General features: G+C 47.1%; 1 protein-coding gene across 1 annotated transcript; it reads right to left on the bottom strand.

Moving 5' to 3' along the window:
• Nucleotides 1-2729: 2729 nt before the first annotated feature.
• Nucleotides 2730-18171, bottom strand: ASRGL1 (asparaginase and isoaspartyl peptidase 1). The gene is made up of 7 exons (XM_024574162.4): nt 18023-18171; nt 16752-16952; nt 12149-12291; nt 10968-11125; nt 5193-5311; nt 4313-4423; nt 2730-3925 (listed from the first exon to the last, which is right to left on the bottom strand). Exons 2-7 carry the CDS (start codon nt 16939-16941, stop codon nt 3720-3722), a joined length of 927 nt encoding a protein of 308 aa, XP_024429930.2. The 5' UTR covers nt 16942-16952; nt 18023-18171; the 3' UTR covers nt 2730-3719.
• Nucleotides 18172-25321: the final 7150 nt, after the last annotated feature.

Consider the following 25321-nt stretch of genomic DNA (forward strand, 5'->3'; position numbering starts at 1 on the left):
GCCCAGGGGGAAACTCAGTTTCCCTGGGCCCCGCCCTGGTCTTTCTGAAGGGCGTCCCCTCGCACATCATCACTTCTTCGAAACAGACTAGCTCTGTACTGCTCCGGCTCCGCTCTTCCCGGGTGCAGGAATGCGGGCCAGGTGAGGCAGGGAGGCTGCCTGCCCGCTCTGGTATCAGCAGTATTCGCCCTCTGGATGGAACAACGGATGGGCACCCGCACCCACTCCTGGCCTGACCTGTGCTCTAGGCCCACACCTCCTCCCAAGCCCACTCCTGCACCTGGTTTCCTCCGGTGTCCTGCAGCCCAGCACCCACTCCTTCCTGGGTCACGCCCGCATCCCTGCAGAGGAGGAGACCCCTGTATTTTTCTCAGCTAGACAGGGCCCGTGGGGGCACTTCCTTGCTCCCCTAAAGTTGCTGGAAGTCTGAAGGTGGTGGTTAGGGGCCACGAGGAGGACCACAGGGAAGGTGTGGGCTGGAAGGACCGTGTCCTCTGCCCATTTCCCACGTGCCACCATTGCTGATGAGAGGGACACTGATGAGGCCTGACTGCATTCCACTCCACTTTCTGTCCTCAAAATGTATGGACTTGGGGGCTAGAAAGGAGCAGGTGCAGAAAGAGCATCATTTGAAAGGAACATTTATTGTGCAACAGCTACAAGGTCAAAGCCCTTCCTTCCCTGCTGGGCTACCTGGGCCGTGGCGGCCTCACCTGCTGGCAGATGCTGCTCCCCACTGTCCCTTTCACTCTCCGTGCTGTCCCAGCCTTTCGGCAAGTTTAGGCCAAATTACGGTCTGTCTGTCTTCCTGGCTGGGCCAAGCAGCCAGGGCAGAGGTTGGGGCTGCTGGGCTGCACTCGCCTAGGGGCCCCAGCTCTGGCAGTGGGCCCTGCAGAGCCGGCTTCTTTTGGGCTTGCATCTGATGGGCTTGTTGGGGCCTTTGCTGGTGTGTGTGTGTGTTTTTGACAATTGTGCTGTAAAGTAAATTGTGGTATTTGGATGAACTGAAGGGGGTGGGGGAACAGGAACGCTCTTTCAGTTTTATGTTTTCTGTGTAGATTGTTCTGATCCAGAATTAAGATATCAATTATTTTCGCCAATGGGCTGCAGAAACCGTTGGACATTTTATAGTTTGCTGCCCTCTTGTGGCTGAGAAGTGAGGAAAAGATTGTCATTCTCTTTTGGATACTGTCTCACTCCTTTATTAGTTCCACGGAAAGGCCACCGGACAAAGTGTGTGTGTGTGTGTGGGGTGGGCAAAGGGAGACCCACGCATGGTCTCCGCTTATGCCACTCCCAAGCTAGTGGAGGCGACTTTTCACAGACTCACGGCCCAGGGCGACCATGCTCACCTTGGCTTGTGCGAAGGGGCTGCCAGCACCCTTACTTAATGGGGCTGCTTGGCCAAAGAGGTCAGGGGCCCCAAACGGAGCCTCCTGCAGCCCCTGAGAACTGGAGTCACTTCCCTTGGGAGTGGCCAGGCTGATAAGCACAAATCAGATCTTCGAACTGGCCTATCCTCCCTTCTTTCCTTCCTTCCCCCTTTTCCACTTATCTTCTCCAAAGAGACTCTCCTTTCCCAAGCCCTAAAGCATCTGTCCCCACCTTTGTTGGCCCCAGGGACCTGTTTCATGGAAGACGATTTTTCCACGGACTGGGGTGGTGGAGTGGGGGAGACAGGAGGCGGAGCTCAGGCGGTAATGTGGGTGGAGCCCGCGGACAGGGAGGAGGGAGGCTGGGGACCCCTGCCCTAAAGCGGTTCTGCTTTGCCTCCTGTGATGTCTGCACGGTGTCCCCTCAACACCCACCTGCTGAGGCCCCAACCCCGACTGCTTTTGGAGACAGGGCCTGTGAAGGTGGTGGAGTTCAAGTGAGGCTGCTCGGTGGGCCCAACCTGAACCTGACTGCGTCCGTAGAGGAAGGGACGTTTGGCCACAGCGCATGTGAAGGAAAGGCCACGTGAGCACAGGGTGCGGAGGCGGCTGTCTGCGAGGCAAGCAGAGAGGCCTCAGGAGAAACCCGGCCTGCTGACACCTTCATCTTGGACTTCCAGCCGCCAGAACTGTGACAAAATAACTGTGGGTGAGCCACTGTCCGTGAGCTTTTACTGTTGGCAGCCCTAGCAAACGAATACACCTGCTAATGAAACCCTCATTTCTGGCGGGCAACTGTTGCATGTGGAGGCTGTGGAGCATAAACCCGGAGACTCCCGCCTGGGCCGGGCCACCGTCTACATTTGTCTGTGGGACCCTTAGGGCAAACACCGAGGGATTCTTTCGTTTCACTCTATCTTCACAGTGATCTACTTTGTAGATAAAACTTAACGTGCCAGGGTCTCCAGCAGAATTCACACTCAGTTCTGCCTCCACGTGCTGTGTCTTTCTCTTTAGTTCAGAGCAGCTGACGTGGGTGCACGGAGGGTCAGGGGCCAGGAGCTAGAATCGCGCGGCTCTCCGGTGTGAGTAATGGCAAACTGCCGAAGACTGAGCCACACACCCTGCTGATACTTGTAAGTGCTGGTTTGGTTTGTTCCTCGACCCACCCAGAAAAAGCTCAGTTCTTCTGAAAAGCATGTGTGTGTCCTCTGTGAGGGAGGACGGGTCACCATCTCCATACACTCCTCACCTTGATATGTCTTTTACTGGGCACCTGTGTGTGCCGCCAGGCCAAGGGGAGCTCACGCACACACTCCGGTCTTTGTCAACAGTGACTCCTAACCACACTGTTACTCTTTCAAAATACATTTTATTAGAGGCACATGGAATTTAAAGTTAAGCAATTTCTTTCCAGAGGGAAGGTCAGCCCTGACAGACTAGAAAGAGGAGCAGATACGTCACCCAGAAGCACCACTCCAGTGTGAAGAGAGGTTGGTGGGAATACCCACCGGCCCACCAAGGACACTATTTTCGTCACCATGCGGACCGCACTGCACTCACACCCCGTGCAGGGGTGGGGGCCGCAGCATGGCCAGTCACGTCACACTGTCATCTCTGCAGCGGTCGGCCCTCCAGCCCGTGGCTCCTGTGCGAGCCCCAGAGAACGCTCAGACTTGAAGGAGTGCCATCCACCGTCTGCATTATCACCCTCATCCCCAGATTAGGGAGTTACGGTGATCAGAGGGCCCTTATCTGGAAACGTCTGTATTAGGAAGTCGGAGAAGACCTGAACTTTCTCAGAAAAATCAACTCACCCTCTCACAGCGGCTTCTACCCAACCTTGTTCTGAGTCCAGTGGACGCTGCAACGTCTTGCGGCTCTGCTGGACTCCGCCCCTTAGCGCTGCGGCCCTGCCTTGCTTTCAGGTCCCTCCCCCACTCTCTCCTGCCCACCTTGGCCTCCCCACGGGGTCCTGGTGGAAAGTGCAACCAAGAGAGTGGGGGCGGGGGTGCTCTGCCACTGTAGGGGCGGGCCTCCCAATTCCAAGGGCACTCCCTGCACCCAGTTAGGTCAAGATCACGTCGGTTTTTCCTCCAACCCAAGACAGTGGATTAGTCATGAGAAAGGCTCAGCCTTATTTTGAGCCTCCTGGGGGCATTTCTCTCATCACTTTGGAATCCACCCCTCACCAAACACTCAGGTACTTATTGATCAAGGCAACAAAACGAGTGACAGACTGTAGAGTTTTTCCATTTCTAGCTCTAATTGATTAAGCTGAGTCTCCACACCAGGAAACTGAACTGGACCTGCAGGCTGACGTCTAGAATACAATCTTCCAGGGGCTTAGGGCAGGTCGATGATACTGGTCTCATTAAGATCGATGCCGGAGTGCAGCTTGCCGTCCTTGGCGGCCGCCCAGGGCATGGACGCAGAGGTCCACTTCACTGCCCAGTCTCCGGCTTTGTCGACCAAGATGACGCCACCCAAACCTTTGAGCTTGGACTTCATATAACCCAACGACATATCAGCAGCCTCTTCTAGTGTCTTTCCTGGAAATAAGGAAACGTTGAGACGTGACACGCTACTTTTGAAAGACTCCGATGGACAAATCCTTGGCAGTATGGAAAACCAAAGCGAGGCGCCAGAGATTCTTGGTCAGCGATCTCTGAGGGCTTCCGAGCAGGACCCGCACGACCCAAGGCCCTCCTGGCCCCAGGCAGGCCAGCACCAGCCTAAGCAGGCTGCCTTCTCTCCACCGCCCCTGACGTGTGACAGGCAGTACCCTACGGGCTCTCCTAGTCGGACCCTAACAGCAGGCGGGAAAGGGTCGAAACAGTGTTCACCTGAAAGCAACAGCTGCAGCAAAGGAGGAAGGGTTTCGGATGCTTCTCCATCTACTTACAAGCAGCGCGACAGGGTGAACTTGTTCGACATACCTTGCTCTACGTGGAAGAGTGTGAGTCTGGCCAGATTCACCTTCAGGATGCTTTCCCCGTGCCCTGTTGTTGAAATGGCCCCAATGCCGTTGTCAGCATAACCTCCGGATCCTGCTCAGGGAACAGGATTGGTTCTGAGTAACAGTGAAGAGATTCGAATGCATTGCACGTCTAGTGCTGCATAAATGTTAAGTCCCAAGGAGTGCCAAAGTGTAGACAAGGATCTTGGGATGCAGAGGTGGACTGGTAAGCACGGTGTGACTGCCCTGGAATCAGGAGGATGAAGGGCACCGGGGCCGAGGAGGGGCAGTAGGCCTGACCTTCCATGGAGCAGCTACACTGGGACAGCTCCTTCTTTGCCCCGAATCTCCCCAGTCTTCCCCAGGCGGGAACATGCACAACCATGCCACCCCCACCACTCGCCCACTCCTGGGAGTTAGCCGGAATCTGCTCCCACCCTAATGCAAAGAACCTTTTAATCTGTAACATTTCTTAGTAGCAGTGTGTCACTTCCGTGCCACGCAAACGTAGTAACTGCAACCTTAAATTCCCAGCTTTCTTAGTTCCTTCACTTGCACCCATGCCTGGGAAGAGGTTGTGTGTATTTAACCCTTTGGGACCAAGTCTGTGGACCCTGAAACTGGAGCTACAGAAGAAAGAGGCACTGCGGGTAGCTTGGGGGCAACCCCCCAAGTCACGTGACAGAGGGCAGAGTGCCCACAGGACATAAGGCAGCGCCTTCCCACCCGACTGCCACTTCCAGAAATCCTGAAGCTGCCACCAGGAGGAGGAGTAAGTGGAGGAAGAGGAGACGGGACAAGCAGAGCATGGGAACTTGCTGACAGGGAAGGAGGGGGCGGGAGCCACCCGCCAGGGCTACCTATGCACGGCGTGTCCCCCACGCGGCCGACCATTTTATTCACGATGCCCCCCGTTGAGGTTGCGTAAGCCACGTTTCCTGTGGAGTCCAGGGCGACGGCTCCCACGGTTCCCAAGTTCCTGCCAGAAATAAGCAGACGAAAAGCGACAGGCTGAGGATGAGTAACAACGTGGCCCGGACCCCATACGTGCCTGTCACATGCCAGTGGCACAGGCGACACACTCTGGTTTCAGCATTCCGGACATGCATTCCGGAAACTGCGGAGCAAGGCTGTCTGCTTTTTGTTCGACATGTCAGTGAGGTTGCAGACACTCCTTCAGACCTCCGCTGGAAGGGGACCTCCGGGCCCAGCCGCGCCAGCCCTCCGCTGGCTGTGAGCCTTAGTGCTGTCTCATTTCCCCCACCTACGACATGGGGGGAAAGTGCCTGAGCGCCTCTCCAACCTGAGTGCGCATAGAATTCTCTGGCTCCCTGCCACCCCCCTGCTCCCCCCAGGACCCTGAGTTGGTAGACCTGGGGTGGGACCCCCTGCCAGGTGATGCTGACGCTGCCCAGCCCGACCCTGCTTTGCCTGTTTCCGGGGCTTGCTGTAAAGGTGAAAAAAGGCAACTCTCCCCTACCATTTTGTTATAAATCTCCAAGTAGAAAAGTTGAAGACGCTGCGTATTAGCCCTTTGCCCACCACCCAGATCCTGTGATGAATGATATTTGAGGCACTTTTGTAGGTGCTGGGACACAGCTGTGAACTGCAGGGACAATGCCCCTCCTCCCCTGGCATCCGCCAGGGGTCAAGGCAAGCACGTAATACAAATGGAGGCCCACACCCCGTGTTTGATATTTGGAAGTTATAAATGTGTTCTAGTCTTTTACTGTGATAAGTGCATCTTAAAAATACAGGGTCTGGCACAAACAACGCCCCTTTTTTACTACATAAAAATTGTTTATAACAAAATCATAAGCATGTAATTCTGCAGCATAACAGTATCACTCTCAAGCACACCCTAGGACATGTCAGGGGAAACGTTCGCATTGCTGCCTGCCTCGTGAGAGACACCCACGCACCCACCCAGCCACCACACTCGGTGGGTCACTTCTGCCGGCCCCGCAGAGTGAAGCTACGGTTTTCACGTGACTGCAAGCCGACAAACTACTGAGGACGACTTCATTATTATTGTCCCCGGCTGGACCCTCTGTTGATCAGCTGGGTGAGTGAAAACACACACACACACACACACACTCACACACGGTACACAAATTGTGTATTTATTCCACAAAATCAACTTTCCTTGCCTCACACTGATTACGTTCTCATAATCAGCATTTCCGTGCATGCACACTCTATACAGAAAGTACCAAATAAGACAACTTTTCTGGAGACACTGTTGTTCTTAGCAAGTGTTTAATTAGCAATACTTAGATTTGGAAATGGGCCCTGGCTTTGGCATTGCCCACTCGAGTGCTGGATGGGATTGCACGCGGTAAGTAGCTGTCACAGAAGAGATCACACTTTTATTTGATCCCACACGTCACAGTCACTTAGGTTGTCATTTCATCCTCTCTCAAGGAGGATTTAGATCCACCTTAAAGACCTTAAGTCCTTTCAAATTTCAGGGCCGGTGTACTATGAAGACAACTGAAAGGGACAGCATGTTGCTCAATTTTCTTCAAAACTCTCTTCAAATGACCCTACACTCCAGTATGTAACAAGGAGAAAAACAGCCTGTGCAGAAACTGGTTTGGGGTCATCTGAGCACGAATCTTCTCCAGTCGGGCCAATGTGTTTGTTTCCTTGTTTCAGTTTCCTTATATTTTTATTGGAATGTCACTTTGCTTGCATATTTCACATGCAGTTTTGGTTTTATTTCTTTAACTTTAAAAGATATTTTTAATCCCTTTGAAAGTGAAATAGCCAACAGATGTTTTTCAGAGCTTTTGTTAAGCTTATCACTAGAAACGAACAGTTCAAATGAAGTAATTGTAGAGAGCTCGGATTCAAATTTCACTTTCTGTTGGAGACAACGATTTGTTCTTTGAGAATCTCCTGTGGTTTTGATCAGAATTTTTTCAGTTTTGATCAAAATTAAGTTTTTTACTTCAACAACATTTAGTTGGTACTCACACCACGGGTCTGAGATTCGTTACAGAGTCAGACGGGAGTCAGACTGGAGTCCGACGGAGCTGTTCCATCTTTGGGCGGATCTGGAAGATCCTGTACTAGACCCTTCATGGTCCCGTGGCGTCTCTGCTGCTGGGGTCGCCCAGGGCACAGCTCCTAGAAGAACTCAAACTGTGAGCCTTCTGCCTCACGTAGATGCTTCTGGGCTCCGGGACAAACTTCATGCTTCTGCGCCTTTTAATTACCAACCACATTAGCTCCACTGTCACAGGCTTGCTTTCGATAGTTTTTAAAATTAATTTTAGTCTAAGATAAAAAAATTCTTCCCAATGCTTCTCTTCATTCAAAACATGGATTTAAACTTGCTTTTCTTCTCTGGGCAGTGGAATGATGCATATAATGTTAGTTGTTCAACATGTCTTCTCACCATGGAACATTCTAGTTGAACTGACTATTTAAAAAATTCTGCATGTGCCTTGGCGGGACTGGTTCAGTGGATTGAGCACCGGCCTGTGAACCAAAGGGTTGCCCCTTGGATTCCCAGCCAGGGCACATGCCCAGTAGGAGGTGTGCCAGAGGCAACCACACATCGATGTTTCTCTTCCTCTCTTTCCCTCTCTCTAAAAATAAATAAATTAAAAACTTTTTTAAAAAATAAAAAATTTTACATAGGATTTCATCTCTCACTTATTACCCATCAAATTCATCTGTATTCTCTAATCTAGATGGTAGTCATTAGATTTGTTATTATTTGTCCTAATTACATGTTTGGCATTTTATCAAATGTTGAAATAATTGTTACTAAACTGAGAAATTTTCCACTGTTTTTTGTGAACACTGTGTTGATGGGCGCACGGAGAGCGTCATGAGGTGTGGCTAACATGGGACACGTGGTAGTGTTCTATCGAGGCCATTACACTGACGCTTTGTGTCACTTTCCCAGTATTATCAGTGTCTGTTGTTTGTTCAGCCTCCCCCCCAGTGCTAGCTCCTCCCCAGTCCTTTCCTGCGCGGAGTCTTTTCGATCAGCAGTTAGATCCTCCTCTAGCAACCAGCACGACGCTGCAGGGGTTTCAGCTGAACGGTTCACGCTGTGGATTTGGAGAGAACACTATTGTCACTAATTTTCATTGTTGTGATAAATAATCAGATCTCTACTGAACAAAGAACTTGGAATGTCCCGTCTGTAAATTTCACGTGGGTCGCCTGGAAGAAGAGCGCTTACTTTTACTGGTTGGTTTCTAAAAATGCAAGCAGACTGCTTCGTGAAGATTTTTGACTTCATTTTTTAGTTTTTCTTTTGTGAACTCCACTTTAGTATTTTTTTTCTATCAAGTTCTTGAGACTTACACTCATTTTCAATCGTCTAGGGATTAAAAAATGAGATGTAATTATGCTGAATGGGTAAAGTTAGAGTATATTTTCATAAAAAATAAACAGCAAAAAAATTGAAAAAAAATTGCAGATATAATTTCAAAAAGTTAATTTTTCTAAAATATACAGAATTATCTATTAATATTAGTCAAACCATGAATTACAATATTTAATATCAAAATTATTTAAAAGCTGAAAAATTTAACATTATACCTTTGAAGATTTAATTAAATCTTCTCAATATTTTTATAGGAATAAAACCATTCTTAATTCTCATATTCAGTGTCCATTTCATTGCTGACCTAAAGAACTGGTTCTCCCCGCAGGTGGTCCAGGCCTGTGCTGCATGTGCGGCCCAGCAGGTGCTCGCGGCCCAGCAGGTGCTCGCTGCTGTGGTGCTGAGCCCTGGACACCGGGGGCATCTGGTGGGGAGGCCCACTGTAAGTGTGCAGTACATACCAGGGTTTGAAGATTTAGTATGAAACAAGAAGATAAACTACCTCAAATAATTTCTTATATTGATACCATGTTGAGATAGTATTTTGGACATAATGGGTCAAATATACTTAATTTCACCTCTTTCTTCTCACTTTTTAAAAAGATTTTATTTATTCATCTTTAGAGAGAGGGAAAGGGAGGGAGAAAGAGAGGGAGAGAAACATCAATGTGTGGTTGCCTCTCTTGTGACCCCTACTGGAGACCTGGCCCACAACCCAGACATGTGCCCTGACTGGGAATCGAACTGCGACCCCTTGGTTCACAGTCTCTCAATCCACTGAGCCACACCAGCCAGGGCTCTTTTTATTTTTAAAAAATACGGCGCTCATATTTGTATTGGGCAGTGCCGGTGCAGACCTGCACACATGTACAAATGGAAGAGCGACAGGAATCATCCCTCACGAACAAGGCTTGCAGATACTGCCCTGATGCGTGAACACCCCGGGACCACGGGTCTAAATGTGGAGAAAGGGAAGACAATGGACATTTGGCACTATAGAGGAACAATGCTTTGTCACGCAAGAATTTATTTGGCAAGTTATGAATTTGCCTTTTCTCACCGAAGTCCTGCTGTTCAACTCTTCCCCACACTCCACAGCCGTGCCCATCCCTGATGGCAGCAGCGGCACAGTCTACAAACCGTGAGACTCAGGGGCCCTTTGCTTCGGGGACATAGAGCAAGAGACGTACAGAAGCATTTCCCTGGGGTCTGAACGGTGCGAGTCACAAGAGCGGATGATGAGGTGGGCGATGCTGTGCCGGTGCCTAGTGGCAGAGGTGCCCCAGCACCTGTAACAAACCAACTGTTTTGCGTAGCTGTGACATGAGGGTGCTCCAGTGTGCGGGGCGCAGGGCAGAAGCCCTTCTTGCTGTATCTAAGAGCAATATGGGCTGGTGCAGAAGAGTGTCGTTGTACAACTTTTGGAAGACGTTGTGGCAACATCTATAGAAATGTCCATGAACCACTGAATAAGTAAGCCCGTTCCCGCGACTCCAGCCTGTAGACACAACAGCATGCTTGGTAAGGCAATCAACAGCTACCAGCAGATGGCCAGTCTCGGAAAACATCTTCTCAACCTGGGGCACTTTCTCCTAATGTGCCTGCCTGGCCTCTCAACCTCTGATGTGTTAAATTAGATTTTTCAGGGAAAGAGCCCAGATACGTTTATTTTGAAAAAGCTCCCTAGGTGATACTGAAGTATACATCTGGGTCAATAGTACAACCCTAAAATGATATGCAAAGTTAATAGCTTATATTTCACTATAAACTCCCAGGCCATATTCAAATTATATTTTTCAGATTGTTTTAAATAAGGGGAGTTTTATTTGGGATTTTGAACTCTGCACCACAGAAAACCGTAGTTCAGAACGCATGATTAACCTGAACCCCCCAAGAGTGGCACTGGTTTCTCCCTACTGTGAAAGGGTTCCTGGGGTGCACCAGACTGACAGGGAGCCTGTCTAATTTACTGAAGGTGACGAACCGACAGGAAGCACTCGGAGAGTTCGCACCTCAGCACCAGGCGTTCTCCTATGGAGTCGTGTGGGAGAAGGAGCTCTGTTAGCCTAGTTTGAGTTTCTGCTCATAGGAGGAGGAAACGAGGTTAAATTTAAGAATCGGAAGAGCAGTTTCCCCATTACTTAGAGTACATTATTTCATTCAAAACCGAACTGCCACGTGATATTTGACTGACTTAAGAAATGCAAATAATCATGTATTTGTCAAATGTTCACACTTGAATGACACCCACCCCCCACCCCCCGTGTGAGCCGCAGAGGGTACTTACTTTTGCTGGTCTGGTTTCTGAGCAGCTTTCTCATGCTTCTCTTTTTGTAGGTTTCTGACGTTTCTCTCTGTTACCAGCTGCTCCCCAGGAACTGCTGGGATCCCCATGGCGGCTGCGAATTCTGCGGCACCCTGGCCAGTCAGGAAGCAGTGAGGTGTCTTGAACCAGAAAGAAGTGGAAAAATGGTTAGTTTTTGAAAACGTTAAAATCTTTTTTTAAGAAAATATTTTATTTGTATATTTTTAGAGAGAGGGGGAGGGAGGGAGAAAGAGAGGGAGAGAAACATTGATGTGAGAGGGAAACATTGATTGTTTGACTCTTGCACACCCCCAGCTGGGGACCAGGCCCACAACCCAGGCGTGTTCCCTGACTGGGAATCGAACCAGTGATCGGTCTGTGGAACAACACCCAGCCCACTGAGCCACACCAGTCAGGGCAAGTTAAAACCCTTTAAACTGTTCCTACTGTGAGCCTAACAATGCAAATTTCAGTGGCTTACTTTTCTGAATGTTGAAAGGAGCCTGGCTCTGACTTTTGTATTTTGCCCTGGCTGGTGTGGCTCAGTGGATTGAGTGCAGGCCTGCGAACCAAAGGGTCACTGGTTCAATCCCCAGTCAGGGCACATGCCTGGGTTGCAGGCCAGGTCCCCAGTAGAGGGCGTGAGAGAGGCAACCATAGATGTTTCTCTCCTTCTCCTTTGCCTTCCTTTCCCCTCTCTCTAAAAATAAACACACAAAATCTAAATTTAAAAAAAAAGAAAAGAAAGAAAGGAGCCTAGCTCTGAGTTTTGCATTAAAGAAACCCCCCCCAAATGATGGTATATTGCTAGGAATGTGACAAATATGATCTTAAATTTGGAGAACTTAATCCATTTTTATTTAACATATACTATTAAGCAGTTGGTCTGTTCACTGTGTATGTGTTTTATATGTGTTGAGAGAAGGCTGAACACAGGAAGATAACATGAAAACAAAGAAATCACTGGTCGAGTGACTTCTAGTCAAATTACATTGTCCACAGAGCCAGAATCCTGGCTTATTTGAGAAAGTCAACATTACTTCTGTTATTTTATATAGTTTTAGGAGAGTGACCTCAAGTATTTCCCCATGGTCAGACCCCTTTAGTCACTGAAGTACAGCGGTAACAATGCCGCAGGAAAAGGATGTGATGGTCACACGTACCTTTTCCATGACAAGCCGCGCGAGTTTGATGGGATTCGCGATGCACTGGACTGCAGACACGGCTCCTGAAGACAGGTCTTTCCCGCTCATGATGCTAGCATCCATTTCAACCTCACCATTGACGTTCAGGACGGAGCCACAACCTAGACCCAAAGAGAAGTTGAAAGCAGGAATTTAAAAATGGCTTCCGAGTTTCCTCTAAGCTGCCTCCTTTAATTCATCCTCCACTCCATCGCCAGAGGAAATAATAATCTGACTTGGTACCCCATGACCTGCAAAATTGATAGTACGAAGGCTTCCTGACCTTGCTTCTGACTTATTTTTCCACCTTCATCTCCTCTCCTTGGCCACATGTTACTGAAACGTTGGCTTTCCCCGAATGTATCATAAGCTCTCATTACTCTGTGCCCTTGGCAATGCTGTTCTCTTCACCACTAGTATCCTTCCTCCCAGTTTCTCTGCCTAGGTTAACGCCTCCACGTCTAGCTATTCTTAACCTCTTTGTGACTGTTTCCTCATCTGTAAAAATGGAATAAGAACAAAGCTCAAGAATATATGTTTATTTATATTGTTATTATTTTTAATTCTTACTGGAGGATATGCTCATTGACTTCATTTTTAAAATTCTTATTATTGTTTTAATCCTCACCCAAAGATATGTATTTATTGATTTTAGAGAGAAAGGAAGGGAGGTAGACAGAGAAAGAGAGAAACATAGATGTGAGAGAGGATCATTGACTAGTTGCCTCTTGCATAAGCCCCAACTGGAGACCAAACACACAACCCCTCATGTGCCCTGACCTGGAATCGAACCTGCGACCTTTTGGTTCATGGCGGGGAGGGGGTGCTACAACCAACTGAGCCACCTGGCCAGAGCTGTTCATTGATTTGAGAGAGAGAGAGAGAGAGAGAGAGATATTGATCTGCATGAGAAAGAAACATTGATCGGTTGCCTCCTGTATGCACCCTGATCAGGGATCGAACTTGTAGCCTTCTGGTGTACAGGGTGATTTCCAACCAACTGAGCAACCTGGCCAGGGCAAGAATATTTAAAGGATTGTGAAAATATCCAGTTCCTAACAAGGTAAAATTCAGTGTTTGGTATCCAGTAAGAAATTACCAGGCACGCAAAGAAACTAGAAAATCTGACCCATAATAAGAAAGAGAGATAAAAAAAATCCATCAATGGTAACAGATCCAGAAACAACAGAAATGATAAGAATTAGTAAAGCAGCATGTTAAAACAGCTGTTATAACTATTATGCCATATGTACCAGAAAGTGGAGAAAAATATGAAAAGGGCTCAAATAGAACTTCTTGAGATGAAAAAAAAAGGAAGTCTGAAACAGAAGGCACTGGACGGCATTAATACCAGATTAGGGATGTAGACAGGGTCAGAACTGAGTTCAGCTGTCGGACACCGAGCTGGTGTCCGAGAATGGCTGGGTGCTGTGGGAAAACCCATACACGCTGGACGGGGTGCAGAATCTTAGGGGAAAAGGTAATCAGATTGAGCAAAGAGGAGTCTTTGTAACAAAAGCTGCTGGGACAACTGGACACCCGCATGCAAAAAAAAAAAAAACGAAGCCAGATACCCTTCTGAAAAATGAACTCAAAATGGATCATGGACATGAATGTAAAGTGCAAAACTGCAAAATGCCTGGAAGATACCAGGAGAAAGTACAGATAACACTGGGTTGGGCTTTTTGGGTACACCACCGACAGGTTGGACCATGCCAGAAAAAGTTAAGATGGATTTCATTAAAATGAAATTTTTGCCCTATGAGAGACTGTCAAGAGAATGAAAAGACAAGCCACAAACTGGGAGAAAGTGCTTATAAAAGACACATCTGATACAGGACTGTTACCCAAATATGCAGAAAACTCTTAAAACTCAACAATAAGAGATGAACTTGATTAAAAAAATGAGTTGAGGACCTTAACAGACACCCTGGCAAAGAAGATATATGCAAATAAGCATCTATGACAAATAAGCATATACAAATAGCTAGCTGCATATACTAGCAATGAACAGCTGGTAACTGAAATTTTAAAAAGTAGTATGTACAATACCACCCAAATACATGAGGTCATTAGGTATAAATCTAACAAAATACAATACACGAATGCTGAAAACTACAAAACACTGAGAAAAGAAATCAAAGACCCACGTACATGGACGTGCATACTGTGTTCACGAATTGAAAAGCTGAGTATTAAGATTTTAATTCTCTCCATACTGATCTGTAGATTCAGCACTCCCCTAATCAGGATCCTAGTAGAATTTTTTTTGGTAGAAATCGACCAGGGGATTCTTGAGTTTGTAGGAAAGGCAAAGAGACTAGAACAGCCAAAATAATCGTGAAAAAGTAATAGAGTTGGAAGACTTAGTATCTGATTTTAAGACAACATAAAAGCACAGTAACGGAGACAGGGCGGTGCTGGTGAAAGATCAACGGAACAGAGCAGAGGCCAGAAACAGAGTGAAGCACATGAAGCCAGCCAATTTTCGACAAGGGTGAACGGGCAAGGCAATGGGGAGGGAACTGCCTTTTTGACAACGGGTGCTGGGAGCAATTAAGTGGAAACTGAACCTCGATATGTACCTTGCGCCACATAAAAAATTTATTAAAAATGACTTTTTCAGTGCAACTATACACTGAAAAAGGGGGAAATTTTACTGTATGTAAAAACGACACAAAAAAAGCCCATTAAAATGATATGGTATTAGGTTAGTGGATTCTAGACTTCAGAGTGGGTGGATAAATAAAATTCCTGTTATCTCAAAGACTCTGTGAGAGCTATTAAAATTGAGTTCTAGGGAGAATAAATTAACTAGTTAAAGTTCTGTGCTAAGTACTGCTCAACTCCAGTGACAGCAAATGGTCATTGTTTGGTTACCCATCGAAGTCTTTACAGAACATTTCTATCACTCTGACTAAAAGTTCATTTTTTTCCAGTGTTGGTTTCTAACAAATAAGCTAATTTTAATAAACTAGGTATTATGACATAAGCTTTAAACCTAAAGTGAAATCCACACTGAAATGCGAATACAGTGTGAACAAAGACAATGTTTTTACGAGCATTCGGAGAAACCGTGTCACTGTGTGAATTACTGCCCCCTAACGCAGTCCCTGCCCAGAGTCAGTTTCTGTAGGAAGTTCCTGAATGGTTCTCCCAGAGGACTAGAGCGCAGGCTACCAGAAATACTGTTTGTACTGACCTCAGCTGGGAAAAGGGAAGGGAAAACAGAATTCAAGGAGGACATTCTGCTCTTCAAAGTCCCACCTTTCCTCCTCCCTCCATCTCTGACTTCCTTCTTTTCAGCCCCACTCTCTCCGCCCTCCACTGCTGAATAGCAGACGTCCAACCGGAACAGAGACTCTCAGAAGGCAGGCCCTGGTCACAGAGCAAAGAAACAAGGACTGTCTCCTCTAGTTCCCTAATCCACACGTCCTTCATTCACACAGAAGACTGGTCCTCTTAGAGAAGGTGGGAAACCGGAACCACCTGCTCCAAATCAAGGCCCTTGGTGAATAAGTGGTGTGTCCCCAGAGGGCAGTGACTAACGGGCGTTTAGTGTAACGAGTGTCCCACTGAAACAGCAGGCTGCTCCTCCTGCTGCCAAGGGGAAGCTTCTAGTACAGTTTGGCTCAACAAACAGCCATGAAAATGTAGTTATGCCTCATAGTAGTGTCAGGCTGATTTATGAAGTTTTGCATAAGTGTTAAAGAGTGCTTAGCAAAGGCAAGGGGACGGAACAAATAGTAGATAGTTGATGACTAATTGGTTAAGATTTCCTGGAATTCTTTTCCCTAACAGATGTTTGGTGGGTGGCATAATTCCAAGAAGTATTTTAATCCCTACATCTTAGGTTTTCTATTTTAAAATAAAGAGGAAATGAGTGTCTTCCAGCAAGTTACTTAACCTTTTTGTGCCTTAGTTTTCTCATCTGAGAAATGAGCATAATGATTACACCTAACTCATAAGACTATGGTGCAGATTAAATTAGCCATGCAAATTTCTTAGATCATTGTTTGGTACATAGTGGTTATTATTATTATTGTGGTCATTGAGTGAAAGAAGGCAACCACAAGAGAATACATTCTGCATGATTGCATTTGCACGAAATTCTGCAGAATGAAAATTAAACTAGAGGGACAGAAGCAGATTGGTGGATGCCTGGTGCTGGGGATTGGAGAGGAGACTAACTGCAAAGCAGCACCAAGCAACTTTTGGGGGTGATGGAAATGTTTTAAATCTTGATTGTGGTGTGGTCACACAGGTGTATTATACATTTTTCAAAACTTAAAGCGGGCACAGTATAGGTATATAGTCCACCCCCGTTTCCCCCCCCCCCAAAAAAAAAGTAATAAAAAACCCCTTGGGATGTGAATTCTAAGAAGCAGGTTAAAGAAAAAAAAAAAAAAGAGTGGAAAGGTTTAAAAATTCTTAAAGCAACTTGGTCAACAGGTAATAGGAGAAAATTCAAACCTCTCAAGCATATTAAGTTCTACCACAAAGGTGACTGGATTCGTTGACGCTTTAGAAAGGATCCAGCTATTCTGGGGGAGAAGCTTAACCCGGTTAGTTGCAAATTTACCTGCATTGAACTCGGGATCATTTTCCAGGACGGCCACAGCTCCTTCCACAGCGTCAACTGCGCTCCCTCCTTCCTTTAGGATGTTGTACCCCATGGTGGCGGCTTGGATGATTCCCTGGCGCACCCGCTCTTTGCGGTCCTTGGAGATACTGCTGGCTCCGCCACCGTGGACCACGACGACGGGATTCATGCCGACGGACCCTAGCGATCAGGAAGACGAAAACGTCCTTTCAAAGGGCTCAGGAAAACCTCAAGGGGCCCAATTTCCTTGGGAGTTTCCGTTGGGGACAAGGTCCAGCTTTTACTCCGGAAGAAGACAGGGCTTACAGCTCAGGCAATTTCTTTCTTTCGTTTTACAAATTTTTATTGTTGACACCATCACAGGTATCCCCCATTTCACCCCCCTACCCCGCCTTTGCCCACCTCCACCCAGCCTCCGCCCCCCCCACCGGCCTTCACCACCCTATTGTTAGTGTCCCTGAGTCATGTTAACAATCTCTTCATCTTCTTTTATCCAGTCTCCACCTCCCCCCTCCCCCCAATCTCTCGGTCTGTTGCGTGGAACTGCCTTTTGACCCAGCGATGCTACTTCTGGGGATATACCCTAACACCAATCAGAAAGAATGTATGCGCCTCTATGTTCACAGCAGTGTTATTTATGATAGCCAAGATCCGTAAACAGCCCACGTGCCCATTGGGAGATAAGTGGATAAAAAATGTGGTCACTTACATAATGTAATACTATTGGGCTGTAAAAAAGACAGAACTTTTACCCTTTGCGACAGCATGGATGGACCTGGAGATTACTATGCTAAGCGAAATAAGCAAGTCAGAGAAAGACAAATATATGGTGGTCTCACTTATATGTGGAATCGGGCAATTTCTTGAAACTAAGAGGGTAAGTGGGAGCTGGGTTTGAACTTTGCAAGAAAAGCCTGGAGCGCCCCCTGGCGTCCCATGTTCCCCCGGCCGCCCAGGCCTGGGTCACCTGCGGGCCTCAATTTCTCCGAGCACCGCAGCCCTGTGGCCTGGGGGATGCGAGAATGGCGCCACGGGCTCCACCTCGGTCCCGGTTTTACAGGCATGGCCATCCGGGGCCAACCGGTGTGCTGAGGTCCTGCCCGTTCCCCTCAAGCCATAGCTCCCGGGCATTCCTCGGCCTTGGCATCCCAGCAGTGCTATCTCATCGGCGCCCTCCCGCTTGGAACCACCAGCTCCAGGAAGGGTTCTTCCCGTCTCCGGCTGCAGCTAAGGTAGGGCTGTCGACTAACCGAGGACCCTGGGGGCTTCAGGATGGGCGGAGCCTCCCCGTCGGCCTCGGAATCTGCACTGCCCAGGCCCTCCTGTAGGCTGCTCTGAAAACCGCTGGGTTAGCAACTGCCCTGCGGGCAACGGCACCGCGCCTGCGCACGAGGGTGGGGCGCACCGCGCAGATTTACCGTAAAGCTCCGAATGAGGCGGTGGCCCAAAGTCTCACACGTCTGCCGAGTCTCCGCTTCTGGCTGGACCTGAGTTGTATGGCTCCCAGACCGGGGACGATGCTGTCCCTCCACCCAGCAGAGGTGTGGGATACCGGGCACCTCCACCTTCTCCTCTTTCTTATAAGGCTGGAGATGCTTGAAAGGACATGCCAAGTGTCAATGATGGTCTGTGGCATCAAGACCAAGAGGAATCTCCAATTTTGGGGTTATGTGAAGGTTTTGAAATTGCAAGTGTGATCCCTGAGGAAAAGGACACCTACTAAGAAGGGTTCCTGGTGGTTAACTGGGCTGAAATTTTAAAAAACAGAGCCTGTCAGCCATTTCTACACAGGACCTCTCAGGGAAAGTGCACTTGCGGGAGAAGCCTGCACTGACCTGCGTGCCTGCGCTGTGTTCCTGCCATCTGAGCCAGCCCTTATGAAGGAGGCCCTGGAATCCTGCTTCAGCCATAGACTGAGGCTTTCTGCATCTCCCTTAAAGGATATTCAAACGATTTCCCTGCTATAAATATCTTTAGCTTTGTCACTTTCATCCAATATAGGAAGTTAAGGTTTCTCAGTATAGAAACATATTTCAAAAGGAGATTTAGAGGGAGTTATACTAGCTTAAAAAAATAACCCATAAACAAACTTCCAACTGCTACCACAAGGTCACGATCAATCAAAGCCCCAGACCACAGTGGAACTCAGCACATCACCCAAGACTGGACCAACAACACACGCCAGCCATGGCCTTAACCTCTGCACATTCCTCCTTTGGTGGAAGGTGAAATCCGCCTTCCACCAGAAAACCACAGTATGGTATTAACCCAAAGAAAGAATAAAACAGTAAACCCAACAGTGTGGTGGGAAAAGAAACTGACAACATTTGACTAGAAGTGTTTTTCACGCAGATAGAGAGCGGGCAGGAAGAGATCCACTGAGAAATAAATCTGGAGGAAGAGAAGTCCAAGCGTGTGCTGGAGAGCACTCCTTCAGAGTGAGCAGATTTTTGTGCAGAGGAGGAATGCAGGGTCAGGGTGGGACTTGAATAATCGTTAACGCTGAAAAGAGGGGAGGATGAGAGTAGAAGCACATGACCAGCACCGGGCAGCTGCCTCTCTCCCCATTCCCTGGGTTTGCTCAGGATGCTGCGTTTCACCATAGAAGACAGAAGTCAAAGGTTGTACAACTGACTTCCTGTAGGGGCAGTAAGTTACAGGTCAGCTGATGACACCAAAATGACAAAACGACCCTGAGTCACTAAACGTTGTATAGTGTCAATTATCAGGTGAGCCACAGATTAGCCCAGTTTCTGAAGTACTGGTAATGGTGCTTTGAAGATGTCAGGAGTATTGGTTCAGAGAATGGAGAACATTGAGGCCTTACCGAATGTGGGCGCTTTAATTTTTCCCTCTAGCTGGCAGTCAGTGCGACCCACAGTCCTGTCCAGGATGGGGCTCCTCTCTTCCCTTTGTGACTCTACAAGTTATGCATTTCCATGCATACAATCGAGTTAGCCATAAGCAGTCTTCCCTGCTGTTTATCAGCTTGTGTCCAATACGGAAAATGAAAAACACTGTAGGTCTATTGACAGGGAGAAGCTCAACACGGAGTTGGTAATAAAGGTGTTTGCAGGGCTGGAGAAGCCAAAAAAAGACTACACAGGCTGGCTGTTGACTGCAGATGGCAGAAAGACAGTTTCTGGAAGTGCAAGGGAGAAAGACAAGTGGTGTTGCCCAGACCCCATGGCTGCAGGGGAAGCTGAGGCTGCTGCTTTTGGGACTGAGCTGACTGAGCAAAAACCCAGGAGCCCATCCACGAAGCCACTGCTGCAGCATGGCCTCCCTGGGCTGCTGTGGGTACCACTAGCACAACTCCTGCGACCCCTGCAGGAGGCGATGGCAATGCTGAGAACTATCATGTGTGCCTGCCCTCTTCCCAGCTTCAGTCTCCCACCAGAGCCTTCCACGCAGACGCTAACAAGAAGGCAGCTGGAGGGGGGCCTGGGACATAGTTCTTGGAGGCCTTCAGCTCCAGCAACAGAGAGGTGAGTAGGACAGACAGCTCTGGGGTGGAGGTTTGCAAGGTCTGCAGTGTGTCTGCAGTGGCACCCGACTGGATTCCCAGCGTTAGGAAACTCACAAGGAAGGCCGGCAAACAGTGAGAAGCCAATGAAAAAATTTGGAGCAAACCAAGCACTTCTGATTTTTTTCTTTCAACCTATATATAAAACAGGTATAAAATTCTAGACCTGAGCTTGAAACTAGATAGTGTGGCCCTACATTGGCCTCCCTCTCTCAACTCAGGTGGAGTAGAACCCTGATAGGCAAGGTCAGTGGGCAGGGCCTCATCCTGCAATCTTCAAGGTCACTGTTCAAGAGGCAACCAATGGCTGTTTCTCTCACACATCGATGTTTCTCTTCTTCCCATCCCTTCTCTCTAAAAATAAATAAATAAATCTTTAATAAAAATGGGCGAACATATTCTAAATTTGAAAGATCCCAACTGCACTGACGAATTCAAAACAATGTGTAAAACTGCCCCATTAGCATTCTGATGTGGTGGGCTTTCTGATAGTTGGTGGCTTTCTATATATTTTTTCTCCATATTCTCTTTTTGTTTCTTTTTTTATGTTTCATGTCCCAGCTTTGCATTTTTGGTTTGTTTTTACAATTAGGTGTGTGTAGAAATGTCTTTTTTTTTTTTTTTAATATATTTATTGATTATGCTATTACAGTTGTCCCATTTCCCCCCCCACTCCACTCCATCCTGCCCACCCCCGTCCCTCCCACATTCCCCCCCTATAGTTCATGTCCATAGGTCATACTTATAAGTTCTTTGGCTTCTACATTTCCTACACTATTTTTACCCTCCCCCTGTCTATTTTCCACCTATCATCTATGCTACTTATTCTCTGTACCTTTCCCCCTCTCTCCCCCTCCCACTCCCTTAATGACAACCCTCATGTTCTAGTTGTTTGCCTAGTTTGCTCTCATTTTTGTTTTATGTGTGGTCATTAATAACTGTGAGTTTGCTGTCATTTTTACTGTTCCTATTTTTGATCTTCTTTTTCTTAGGTAACTCCCTTTAACATTTCATATAATAAGGGTTTGGTGATGATGAGCTTCTTTAACTTGACCTTATCTGAGAAGCACTTTATCTTCCCTTCCATTCTAAGTGATAGCTTTGCTGGATACAGTAATCTTGGATGTAGGTCCTTGCGTTTAATCTTGGGTAATGTAATTATGATGTGCCTTGGTGTGTTCCTCCTTGGGTCCAGCTTCTTTGGGACTCTCTGAGCTTCCTGGACTTCCCGGAAGTCTATTTCCTTTGCCAGATTAGGGAAGTTCTCCTTCATTATTTGTTCAAATAAGTTTTCAATTTTTTGTTCTTCCTCTTCTCCTTCTGGCATCCCTATAATTCGGGTGTTGGAACGTTTCAAGGCGTCCGGGAGGTTCCTAAGCCTCTCCTCATTTTTCCAAGTTCTTGTTTCTTCATTCTTTTCTGCTTGGATGTTTGTTTCTTCCTTCTGGTCCACACCATTGATTTGAGTCCCAGTTTCCTTCTCATCACTATTGGTTCCCTGTACATTTTCCTTTGTTTCTCTTAGCATAGGCTTCATTTTTTCATCTGTTTTTCGAATAGATTCAACCAAGTCTGTGAGCATATTGATAACCAGTGCTTTGAACTGTGCATCCGATAGGTTGGCTATCTCTTCGTCGCTTAGTTGTATTTTTTCTGGAGCTTTGAAGTGTTCTGTCATTTGGGCCATTTTTTTTTTTTTTTTTTTTGTCTTGGCGCGTATGTTACTTTAAGGGGCGGAGCCTTAGGTGTTCACCGGGGCGGGGTAATGCTGGTCGCTGCGCTGTGATGCTGTACGTGGGGGAGGGGCCGAGAGGGAGCAATGGCGCCCGCCTCACTCTCCTCCGGATTTCAATCTTTCACTCCGATACCCACAATCATACTGGGCCCCTCTGGTGCTGGTTCCCGAGTAAGTGGGCCTGTGCACACTCTAGGTCCTTGTGGGTCTCTCCAACAACCTCTTCTGTGAGGCTGGGAGTCTCTCCTGCTGCCGCCCCAACCCCCAGGGGCGCTTTCAATCAGAGGTTTGAGGCTTTATTTCCCGGAGCTGGAGCCCTGGGTTGCACAGTCTGCTTCGTTGCCCGCCGTTCGTCAGGTTTATCTGTGGGCGAATTTGGTGCCGCGCGGGGTGCTACCCGCTGCTCTGCCTGCCCCACTCTCCGCCACTCTGAGTCCGGCCCTCTCGGTTTATCTGCGCAGATGTGGGGCCGCAGGGTCTGCTAGTGCTCGGACTGCCTGCGCCATTTGTCCCACACTCCGCCAGTCTCGGTCCCGCCACAGCCGCGCGAGTCCTCTCCACCCCGGTGCCCGTCTCCGCCCCTCCTACCAGTCTGGATGAATGGTTATTTTCTATTTTCTTGGTGTTGGTCCCCCTTGTTGTTCGATTCTCTGTCAGTTCTGGTTGTGTGAGGAGGCGCAGTGTGTCTACCTACGCCGCCATCTTGGTTCTCTCTAGAAATGTCTTATACATACAGTAATCCTGTTCCCTTCTGGTTGCATCTTATCTTCATTCACCTGTGCAAGTTCAGTCCTTTCCCTCCTCCCCTTTTCTTCTTCTTCTTCTTCTTCTTCTTCTTCTTCTTCTTCTTTTTTTAAAGACTTTATTTGTTTTTAGAGAAAGAGGAAGGGAGGGAGAAAGAGAGAAGAGAAACATTGATGTGAGAGGGAAACATCAATTGGTTGTCTCTTGAATGTGCCCTGACTGGATGGAGACCAAACCCACAGCTCAGGCACGTGCCTTGACTGGGAATCAAACCGGCGACCTTTTACTTTGCAGAATGATGCCCAATCCACTGAGCCACACTGGTCAGGGCCCTCCGCCCCTTTGCTGTCTTGGTTGTCACAAATTATCTCTTTTTATGTTACGCATTCATTACCACATTGAAGAAGTTAAAGCTATTGACATTTTTAATGCTTTTCTCCTTTAACACTGATGTTGTAATTAAGTGTTTAATGTCCTATTCTGACGTAGAGTTACATTTTCCTGCTGTGTCTCTATTTGTCATCTTACTCAAAGTTTTGTATGCTTTTATCTTTGTGGTTCAGGTAGAAGTGCTCCTTTAAAAATCTCTTCTCATGCAGATCTTGTCGTGGTAAACTCCTTCAGCTTTGGTTTGTTTGAGAAAGCCTTTATTTCTCCTTTATACCTAAAGGATAACTTTGCTGGATATATTATTCTTGCAGGGTGGTTTCTCTCTTTAAATATTTTGTATATTTCATTCTACTCTCTTCTGTCTTATAAGGTTTCTACTGAAAAATCTGATGATAATCAAAAGGGGTTTCTTTTTTAGGTTGCAGTCATTTTTTTTCCCCCTTGGCTGCCTTGAGAATTCTGTCTTTATCATTATCTTCTGACAGTTTTAATATAATGTGTCTTGGAAAGATCTTTTTCCCTTGAAGTAATTAGGTGATCTGTTAGCTTCTTGTATTCCCATGTCCAGCAATTCCCATCAGTTCGGGAAGTTCTCATCAATTATTTTTTTGAACAGCCTCTCTCTTCTTCCCTTCTCCCTCTTTTATCCTTCTAGTGTACCCATTATCCTTATGTTGCTCTTTCTAATGGAGCCAGATAGTTCTCAGAGGGTTCTTTCATTTTTTAAAACTCTTCATTTCCTCTCTTTTTCCACCGAGTCATTTCTAAGTTTCTATCTTCAAGCTCGCTCATTCCCTCCTCCATCTTTCCTGCTTGCTTTCCAGTGCTCTCCAATGCATTCTTCATCTCATTTACTGAGTTATTCAGCTCCAGATTTCTTGTTTGTTTTTTATAGTTTCACCCCGTTTGGTAAAGTAATCCTTTTTGCTAATCAATGTTATTCCTGAGTGCACTGAACTGCCTGCCTCTCTGAGTTTTCTCGGATCTCACTGAGCTTTTCATATGGCACTCTTGAATTCTCTGCCATTGAAATCACTGTGTTCCGTGGCTTGGGGTTTAGTCTCCGGAGACTTTTCAATTTCTTTCTGTGCTACCTTGTTACCTTGGTTACTCATGGTATTTGGTGGACTATCTTTGTACCTGCACATTTGAGATACTAAACTCCTCACTTTCCTTTTTTGTAAATTGAATGTAGTGGGGTGATGTTGGCTCATAAAACCATACAGGTTTCAAGCGTACAACTCAATAACATGTCATCTGCACACTGACCGCATCGAGTGCGCATCATCCCAAGCAAAGTCTCCTTCTGTCTTCATTGCCCCCCCACCTTTGCCCACCTCCACACAGCCCCCACCCTCTGTCCCTCTGGCCATCACCACACTGTTGTCTGTGTCTATGTGTTATATATAATATACGTATTACATATACATATATATTTTTTGGCTAATCCCTCCACCTTATTTTATCCAGTCCCCTACCTCCCACCCTCTGACAGCTGTCAGTCTGTTCTCTGTATCCATGCCTCTGTTTCTATTTCGTTCATCCGTTTATTCTGTTCATTAGATTCCACATATTAGTGAGATCATACAGTATTTGTCTTTCTCTGACTGGCTTATTTCACTTAACATAATAATCCTCAGGTCCACTTGTGCTGTTGCAAAAGGTAAGACTTCCTTCTGTTTTACAGCTGTGTAGTATTCCAGTGTGTAAATGTCCCACAGTTGTTTTATCCACTCATCTACTCATGGGCACCTGAGTTGTTTCCAGATCTTGTCTATTGTAAATAATGCTGCGATGAATGTAGCCGTGCTTACGTTCTTTCGAATTAGTGTTTCACGAGTCTTAGGATGTTTTCCCAAAGGTGGGATTGCTGGGTCAAAAGGTAGTTCCACTTTTAATTTTCTGAGGCTACTTCATACTGTTTTCCACTGTGGCTGCACCAGTCTGCTTCCCCACCAACAGTGCACTAGCTTTCCCAAACTCTTTTCTTTTCCTAGGTACTGTTTTGTTCTTAACAATTCAGCAGGTTGCTAAGTAGGGGTCTTATTTTGTTTTCCAGTAGACAGTGCTGTAGAGCAAGTTTGGGTTCTCACTCTCTCATCTGCACTACCAGCAGCTTTGTGACCTCTGTGGGGGCAGTCGTGGAAAATGGCC

Source organism: Desmodus rotundus, chromosome 5 (assembly GCF_022682495.2).
Source record: "Desmodus rotundus isolate HL8 chromosome 5, HLdesRot8A.1, whole genome shotgun sequence".
Classification (NCBI taxonomy): Eukaryota; Metazoa; Chordata; class Mammalia; order Chiroptera; family Phyllostomidae; genus Desmodus; species Desmodus rotundus.